This window comes from Berghia stephanieae, chromosome 12 (genome assembly GCF_034508935.2).
Source record: "Berghia stephanieae isolate SIO BIC M18660-M18661 chromosome 12, UCSD_Bste_1.3, whole genome shotgun sequence".
NCBI lineage: Eukaryota > Metazoa > Mollusca > Gastropoda > Nudibranchia > Aeolidiidae > Berghia > Berghia stephanieae.
In genome coordinates this window covers 40027822-40037821 of record NC_088371.1, presented here as the reverse complement: position 1 = coordinate 40037821, position 10000 = coordinate 40027822, and the positions used below count along the sequence as shown (strand labels likewise).

At 37.6% G+C, this 10000-nt stretch overlaps 1 protein-coding gene across 1 annotated transcript in view; it reads left to right on the top strand.

Moving 5' to 3' along the window:
* LOC144957665 (uncharacterized) overlaps positions 1-10000 on the top strand; it is a 42955-nt gene that overhangs the window by 7230 nt on the left and 25725 nt on the right. The window contains exons 3-4 of the mRNA XM_078889009.1: positions 331-498; positions 4037-4213. Of these exons, the coding sequence (XP_078745135.1) occupies positions 331-498; positions 4037-4213 (345 nt within the window). The remainder of the gene's footprint in view (positions 1-330; positions 499-4036; positions 4214-10000) is intronic.

Sequence of the window (10000 nt, the reverse complement as noted above, 5' to 3'; positions counted from 1 at the left end):
ATAATAATAATATAACAAAAAGAAGAAGAAAAAGAAGAAGAAGCAGCACACAAAGGGAAAATGAAATAGAAACTACAGCACTCAAAGCTTAGAAGAAAATTTAACTGAATTAAGTAAATGCTATTTGAAACAGTTCAGTCTTTAAGTTGGACTTGAAAGAATTAAAATTTGGAGAGTTTCTGGATGTGGGGAGACAGGGAATTCCAGAGAAAATATTATTCTCAATTGACTTCTGGCAATTTCCTTCTCGCTTCACTTCTTGTTATTATCAACAATTAGAAAACTGTATTTTGTTTATTATTTTTCCTTCTTCTTCTTTTTATTCCGAAGGCAATGGGATCTCCGATCAAAGGGAGCCCGCAACGCCCGCCCCAAAACTAGAAGACCCAAACTCACCAAAAAAACAGAGCCGCAGTCTGCCTGCGAGATGACCTCCCAAAGTACTACTGGTGAATGCGTTATTTATTCTACGACGGATCATAAGTTCAAGGACAAAGGGTAGGTCGCCATAAATCCTAATGTATCGCACTCTAAACACTCCTTCAACCAATACAACTCAATGTTCGCTGTCTTTTAGTGGTCGTTTTGTATAGAGACGTAATTTTCTGGTTCGTGTCTGGCTATGAATTTACATTTAGCCTTCTTAACCATAAAATCTAACACTAGGATTTATATTTTAACGGCATTTTGGTACAATGCACCGAACAGAGAGTTGTCTTTAGTAGTGCTCAATTTAAATATATAAACACACACACACACACACACACACACACACATACAGATATATACTTGTAAAAAGCCCGCAATTTCGCGAGGAAAGAACTATTTTCATTCGATATTGTACCCACCATCATTTAATGAGGGCAGATTGGTAAACAACGTTGTCTGTGTAACTTGGTACAGCCTCTGTTGATTTTTCTGTGTGGCCCAATATGAAGTGTAAGCCATTATAGCCTCTGACCCGTGACACAGTAACATACAGTTGTCCGTGTGTGAAAACAGGTTGTGGTAAGAAAATCAACTGCGAAAATAAACCTGAAGTAGCAGACGTGAGCAGAGTTGTAAGACGATCCTGGGGAGGCTTTTTGAAAACCCCTACAAAGGGAAACAACTCAAATAATATTCCCTCAACTTACCCCAAGAAAAAATAAAACATAGTACCTTTAACTAACCCTAATAGTAATAAGAAAAACAAACACCCTAGCACCTTTGCTAAGACTTATGGCTAACCCTATTTTAAAAAATCTTCCGAGCTAACCCTAATAGAAATAAAACCTCGGACTGCTTTGCACTACTTTTCAATACTTCACAAATCAAAATGGCGGCCGAGAATCAAGACAATAGTCAAATTAGGAAATTCTAAACTTTCACAAATCTGTCAAGGTTTGTTCTAGAGTTTTTAAATGCTTCTATATGATGACAAATTGAATAAATAAACGCCTGACAAAAGATCAACGGTCAAAATACAAATTGAAAGAATACTGGGGATGTAGGAGCTTTCGGTAAATTAGATATTTATTTTCAATTCCAGTGTATTTATTTTCCAACAACAGTCTACACGTTTTTATATTTCACTTTCTAAACTGCATTAAACGGTTCCTCCCCTCTTTTCACTTAATTAATTGCGCACCTTTTAGAAATATCTATTATTCTATTTTAATTCGTGCTTCCTTACAAAGGATCATACTATTTCCTTCCCATCAATGTTTTGTTTATTCATCTTAACTACGCCACTACCACTTTATCTCATTCGTTTGTGGTGTTTCATTCATCCTGTTTTGTTGATAAAGCGGAAACCCGAAACGTTCATTTGATCTGTTTTTGTAATTAAATTGAAGCTTACATCCAATTTCACATTATTACTTATTTCTTCGAGCTTCGATCATAAACATTTACATTGAGTGAATACATATGTCGAATGCAACGATTTGCGTAAAAACGCCAAACTGACAACTTTTTACAGTGTCGAAATTGGTTGTTTTTGAGAGTGTTAGTGTCGTCGGTACGTATTTTATGATGTCTGTTTGACTCAACGAACTTTCCAACCGACTTTAAATTATAAAAGGAAATCAAGTTATCTGTTTATCTATCTGTAAAAAATACATTTCTAATTTTCCAATCTTTTATTAGAGTTTTGGGCCGTATAATTTTTTTATTGACTCAAATAAGCACAATGTTCTCCACAAGGCTATATTTTTTAAAGAAAGGATACACACACACACACACACACACACACACAATATATATATATATATATATATATATATATATATAATATATATGCCATTCTGCCACGACATCATAAGATATCGTCGCCTAGGCATTCCACTTAGAAATATAGATAATTCATAAAACAAGATGTCTGGTGTTAACAGGAATAACCCTTGTAGTCAGAATGAGCAAATTGTGGGTAGATAATCTTGCCCAAGGAACAAATCGAAAGTGCCTCAAGGGGGCTCCAACCCTGGACATTCAGCTCACAGGGCAATGCCTTAACCACTCGGCCACTTCGCCGAAACAAATGATTCCATGAAAAGCAAGAGTAATATTTCGGATATGTGGTATTGTGGTATGACACTCGCTTTCGGATAGGAACGTCCTGGGTTCGAGCTTCTCTCGGCGCATAGATGAGTCCTTGGAGAAGGCTCTTAACTCATATTCTCTCACATACTTAGGTGTAAAATGAGTACCTGCCCTACATGTTAAATGTTGCTGATGACCAGGATCCCGTTGTAAATCGCTTTCAGCACGTTTAGGTGAAATTGCGCTCTGTAAACTGGTCAGTTTTTATTAATTTAAAAAAAAGAAAAATCTTCTAAACAGACTTACTTGAGTATTCATATAGAGCAATATTCACAAAACAATGTTCATTATTGAATAAAACTCAGGGTTTACTTTCCTTATATAGGCGTAGCCTGTATTTTGACGAAATATTCTGGCCAGTGTCAGGCTAAAATTTCTATAATGGCTACGGTCAGAGTCAGTTATGATTTTATAAAGGCTACGTAAGTGCCATGCCATGATTTTATAACGTCTACGGTCAGTGTCAGACTATTATTTTATAAAGGCTACGGTCGGTTTCAGGCTATGACTTTATAACGGCTACTGTCAGTGTCAGGCCATGATTTTATAACGGCTACGGTCAGTGTCAGGCTAGTAATTTATAAAGGCTACGGTCAGTGTCAGGTCATGAATTTATAACGGCTACTGTCAGTGTCAGACTATTATTTTATAAAGGCTACGGTCGGTTTCAGGCTATGACTTAATAACGGCTATAGTCATTGTCAGGCTATGACTTTATAACGGCTGCTATCAGTGTCAGGCCATGATTTTATAACGGCTACGGTCAGTGTCAGGCTAGTAATTTATAACGGCTACGGCCAGTGTCAGGCCATTAATTTATAACGGCTACTGTCAGTGTCAGGCTATGATTTTATAAAGGCTACGGTCGGTTTCAGGCTATGACTTTATAACGGCTACGTCAGTGTTAGGCTATTATTTTATAACAGCTACGTAAAGTGATAAGTGTCAGCCTATAATTTTATAAAGGCTACGGTCAGTGTCAGGCTATTTCTATAAAGGCTAAGATCATTGTCAGGTTATGATTTTAAATAGGCTACGGCCAATGCCAAGCTGTCATTTTACATTATTTCTATTTCATAATTGGCCTTCATAATTTGAGTTGAGAATATGACAATTAACGTAAATACTGGCTAACAAACTTCGCGGCATTTGTGTCCTGAACCCATGACCTCTGGTAGTTGGGGAGAGTGGTTCAAGATAGACACAGAGTTTGGTACTCCATTTTTTTTTTTGAGTGGTGGATAGCTCTGACTGCAGCGATACCCTCTTCCCGGCCAGCCGGTGTTGCCGTACTTGTAAGTTCGCGGGTTCGAGCCCCCCATCGCCGCGAATATATTATTCTCTATTGTCTTCTGGCAATTTCTTTCTCACTCCACTTCTTGTTATTATTAACAATTAAAAAACTGTATTTTGTTTGTTCATTTTTTAAATTCTTCTTCTTTTTATTCCGAAGGCAATTGGACCGATCAAAGGGTAAGGCCAGAGGTGTAAAGAAAGACCGCACCGCCCGCCCCAAAACTAGAATACCCAAAGGCATCCAAAATAAAGAGGCAGCTCGCTGCATCGAATCATATTCCAGAGACGACCCCCTCAGTACTATATGCCCGCCTGAGACTACGAAAAAGGATATGTATGTATATATACAAAAACCATGAACTAATATTGCTCAACCTTTTGATACAACGAGCCGTTTATAAAATACTTCAAGTATACATTTCATCAAATTCTACTATATTATTTCGAGCATTCGATCTCTTCAGAAAGTGAAAGTGAAAGTAGATTATTTTTTCTATATCTGCATGAAGATGTTAGTTCGTTTCTTCTGTTAAGTGTTTTCATATCCGGTTTAGTGATGATGAAGAATTTTTCTTCTAAGCATGCAGAGGTTGCAAATGTTTGAAGAGGGGGAGAGTACGACTGTGTTCTCAAGATGATTCTCCATGTATTGCTGTGTTGTATGTTTTTTTTTTGTTGTTTTTTTTTTGAGGTTCCAAATATGTTCGCTTAGTGTAGTAGAATGTCGTTTGTTTATGTTTATAAAGGTTATATCTGGTTTTGAATGAACACTCAGTGAGACGAACGTTTGTTTTTTTTGTTTTGGTGTGTCTGGGCGTGTAACTGTGGCTTGATAAATAACGTTTTGATTCAGGCAATTAGTGGACATGTTGCCTGGGTCCTGCAGTTGCATTTCGTCTGTAGGTTGTTGTTGGGCTGAGCTGTCTGTAATGATATTTGTCTGTTGTTGGGAGAAATAATGTTTTGTATGTTTGGCATGCAGGTATATCCTATTTCAATGGTGATTTTGTTCATGATAGGCAGTAGGACGTGACCGGGAGGGAAGCATTTTTGTAGTAGATTGAAGAATTTGTTACCGATAGAGGATGTCACGTTCTTCCTGTAGGGCGGGTTGAACCATGTCATATTTCGTTTTCTTTGACGTTTTTTCGTTGATGTTATAATGGTCTCTTCCTCATATATTTGTTTATAGTCATAGCCACTTTTTTGTAGTGCGTCTGTGTATGGGGGGATGGCATCGTTGAATATGTTGTTATTTGTAGAGTTGTTAGATGGTCGTTTGTCAATGGTCTCTGGGATGTTTTTGTAATATAGGTGTCGGGTGGTTGCTTTGTCTATGGACGAACATGGGGTGTTGGTGAATTTTGAATATGGTTGATAGGTGCCGTTGTTAAAGAAATCGAATGTCTTTTTGTTGGCGTCGATGGTAATTTTAAGATTGTTGCCCTGGAAGATTTTGCATATTGCTTTCTTTATACTTTCAGTCAGCATTGTGACAAAGTTCATGGAATTTTTTGTCTATACAACTGCATTGTAATATATATATATATATATAAATATATATTTTATATATATATATATATATATATATATATATATATATATATATATATATATATATAGCCATTACACCACATCATAAGATACCATCGCCTATCTAGGCATTCCAGTGAGGAATATAAATAATTCTTCAAACAAGTTGTTGGATGTCAACAGGAATCACACATGTTGACTAAATGAGCAAATTACCTCAGTTTCAGGCTATGATTTTATAAAGTCTAAGGTCAGTTTCAGGCTATGATTTTATAAAGTCTAAGGTCAGTGTCAGGCTATGATTTTATAACAGCTACGGTCAGTGTCAGGCTATGATTTTATAACGGCTACGGTCAGTGTCAGGCTATGATTTTATAACGGCTACGGTCAGTTTCAGGCTATGATTTTATAACGTCTAAGGTCAGTGTCAGGCTATGATTTTATAACGTCTAAGGTCAGTGTCAGGCTATGATTTTATAACGGCTACGGTCAGTGTCAGGCTATGATTTTACAACGGCTACGGTCAGTGTCAGGCTATGATTTTATAAGGTCAACGGTCAGTGTCAGGCTATGATTTTATAACGGCTACGGTCAGTGTCAGGCTATGATTTTACAACGGCTACGGTCAGTGTCAGGCTATGATTTTATAAGGTCAACGGTCAGTGTCAGGCTATGATTTTATAACGGCTACGGTCAGTGTCAGGCTATAATTTTATAACGGCTACAGACAGTGTAAGGCTATGATTTTATAACGGCTACAGTCAGAGTCAGGCTATGATTTCGTAACGGCTACAGTCAGTGTCAGGCTATAATTTTATAACGGCTATAGACAGTGTAAGGCTATGATTTTATAACGGCTACAGTCAGAGTCAGGCTATGATTTCATAACGGCTACAGTCAGTGTCAGGCTATGATTTTATAAGGTCAACGGTCAGTGTCAGGCTATGCTTTTATAACGTCTACGGTCAGTGTTAGGCTATGATTTTATACCGACACGGTCAGTGTCAGGCTATGATTTTATAAGGTCAACGGTCAGTGTCAGGCTATGCTTTTATAACGTCTACGGTCAGTGTTAGGCTATGATTCTATAACGGCTACAGTCAGTGTCAGGCTATGATTTCATAACGTCTACGGTCAGTGCCAGGCTATGATTTTATACCGATACGGTCAGTGTCAGGCTATTATCATACATAGGCTACGGTCAGTGTAAGTCTATGATTTTATATAGGCTACAGCCAGTGCCAGGCTGTCATTTTATATTATTTCTATGTTATAGTTTAAATTGAAAATATGACAATTAAGCTTATATACTGCCTAACAAACTTCACGGCTTTTGTGTGTTGAACCTATGACCTCAAATAATCAGGGAGAGTGGTTCAAAATAGACATAAAGTTTGGTACTACGTTACTTGGAGTGGTGGATAGCTCTACAGTAGCGCTACCATCTCCCCGGCCAGGTGGAGTTGTCGTACTAGTAAGGTCGCGGGTTCGCGCCCCGATTCCCGCAAATTTTTTATGATCTATTGTCTTCAAGCTCTTTCCTTCTTACATCAATTCTTGTTATTTTCAACAGTTAAAAACCCCAATGTATTATGTTTGTTCTTTCTTCTTCTGATCTTCTTCTTCTTCTTCTTCTTCTTCTTCTTCTTCTTCTTCTTCTTCTTCTTCTTCTTCTTCTTCTTCTTCTTCTTCTTCTTCTTCTTCTTCTTCTTCTTCTTCTTCTTCTTCTTCTTCTTCTTCTTCTTCTTCTTCTTCTTCTTCTTCTTCTTCTTCTTCTTCTTCTTCTTCTTCTTCTTCTTCTTCTTCTTCTTCTTCTTCTTCTTCTTCTTCTTCTTCTTCAACTACTACTACTACTTCATCTTTCCATTTGAATGGATTGATGCAATTTTCAAAGCATAGAGCTTTATTGTAAGTAGGATTGGGCGCAATATAAATATATTTCTTTGTTATTATTATCATTAATTCTTAAGGCAATGGGGTCGAAAATCAAAGGGTTCGAACAGAGGTGTAAAGCAAGATCGCACCGCCCGGCCCAAAACTAGAGGACCAAAACTCAACAAACACACCGAGACAACTCTACCACCTGTTTGCAACGACCAATATGATATATTTCATGAATGCATGAATCAGATGGAAAAGGCTCCGCTAATGCCTGGCTGCGACTACTCAAATAATATAAATTATGATGAATGCCTGGATCAGATTGGAGAGCCACCGCCATTGCATGGCTGCGACTACCCCAATAATATAAATTATGATGAATGCATGAATCAGATTGGAATGCTATCGCCAATGTCTGGCTGCGATGAAAACGACCACCTCAATCCTGATTGCCAGATTCAGTATCCGGATATGATGAACGACATGTCCATGGGCAAAGGGTAGGTCGCCACAAATCCGTATGTTTCGGACTCTAAACCCTCCTTCAACAAATACAACTCAATGTTTGCCATCTTATGGTGGTCGTTTTGTATAGTGACGTAATTTTCGGGTTCGTGTCAGGCAATGAGTTTACGTTTAGCCTTCTTAACCATTAAATCTAACTCTTAAAATTTTGACCTCATTCTTGAAAAATGCATTGCCAAGCGAGTTGTCTTTAGTTGTGCTCAATTTAAACAATATATATATATATAATATATATATATATATATATATATATATATATATATATATATGTTGACGTTCTCTTTGTAAGGTGACGTCCAATCAAGGGACGCTACTCTTCCGCTAATCTCATTCCCTATTGCCGTTTAGTGGACATGTTGCCTGGGTCCTGCAGTTGCATTTCGTCTGTAGGTTGTTGCTGGGCTGAGCTGTCTGTAATGATTCTGGTTTGTTGTTGGGAGAAAAAATGTTTTGTATGTGTGGCATCCAGGTATATCCTATTTCAATGTTGATTTTGTTCATGATAGGGTGTAGGACGTGACCGGGAGGGAAGCATTTTTGTAGTAGATTGAAGAATTTGTTACCGATAAAAGTTGTCACGTTCTTCCTGTAGAGTGTGTTGAACCATGTCATATTTCGTTTTCTTTGACGTTTTTTCGTTGATATTATAATGGTCTCTTCCTCATATTTTAGTTTATAGCCATAGTCACTTTTTTGTAGTGCGTCTGTGTATGGGGGGATTGCATCGTTGAATATGTTTTTATTTGTAGATTTGTTAGATGGTCGTTTGTCAATGGTCATTAATTTAAGATTGTTGCCCTGGAAGATTTTGCATATTGCTTTCTTTATACTTTCAGTCAGCATTGTGACAAAGTTCATGGAATTGTTTGTCTATACAACTGCATTGTAGTATAGCGATATATATATATATATATATATATATATTATTATATATTATATATTATTATATATATATATAGCCATTACACCACATCATAAGATACCATCGCCTATCTAGGCATTCCAGTGAGGAATATAAATAATTCTTCAAACAAGTTGTTGGATGTCAACAGGAATCACACATATTGACTAAATGAGCAAATTACTTCAGTGTCAGCCTATGATTTTAGAACGTCTAAGGTCAGTTTCAGGCTATGATTTTTTAACGGCTACGGTCAGTGTCAGGCTATGATTTTATAACAGCTACGGTCAGTGTCAGGCTATGATTTTATAACGGCTACGGTCAGTGTCAGGCTATGATTTTATAACGTCTAAGGTCAGTGTCAGGCTATAATTTTATAACGTCTAAGGTCAGTGTCAGGCTGTGATTTTATAACGGCTACGGTCAGTGTCAGGCTATGATTTTACAACGGCTACGGTCAGTGTCAGGCTATGATTTTATAAGGTCAACGGTCAGTTTCAGGCTATGATTTTATAACGGATACGGTCAGTGTCAGGCTATGATTTTATAACGGCTACGGTCAGTGTCAGGCTGTGATTTTATAACGTCTAAGGTCAGTGTCAGGCTATAATTTTATAACGTCTAAGGTCAGTGTCAGGCTGTGATTTTATAACGGCTAAGGTCAGTGTCAGGCTATGATTTTACAACGGCTACGGTCAGTGTCAGGCTATGATTTTATAAGGTCAACGGTCAGAGTCACGCTATGATTATATAACGGCTACGGTTAGTGTCAGGCTATAATTTTATAACGGCTACAGACAGTGTAAGGCTATGATTTTATAACTGCTACAGTCAGTGTCAGGCTATGATTTTATAACGTCTACAGTCAGTGTCAGACTATGATTTTATAACGGCTACAGTCAGTGTCAGGCTATGATTTTATAAGGTCAACAGTCAGTGTCAGGCTATGATTTCATAACGGCTACAGTCAGTGTCAGGCTATGATTTTATAAGGTCAACTGTCAGTGTCAGGCTATGATTTTATAACGGCTACGGTCAGAGTCAGGCTATGATTTTATAACGGCTACAGTCAGTGTCAGGCTATGATTTTATAAGGTCTAAGGTCAGTGTCAGGCTATGATTTCATAACGTCTACGGTCAGTGTTAGGCTATGATTCTATAACGGCTGAAGTCGGTGTTAGGCTATGATTTTATAACGGCTACAGTCAGTGTCAGGCTATGATTTTATGAGGTCTAAGGTCCGTGTCAGGCTATGATTTCATAACGTCTACGGTCAGTGCC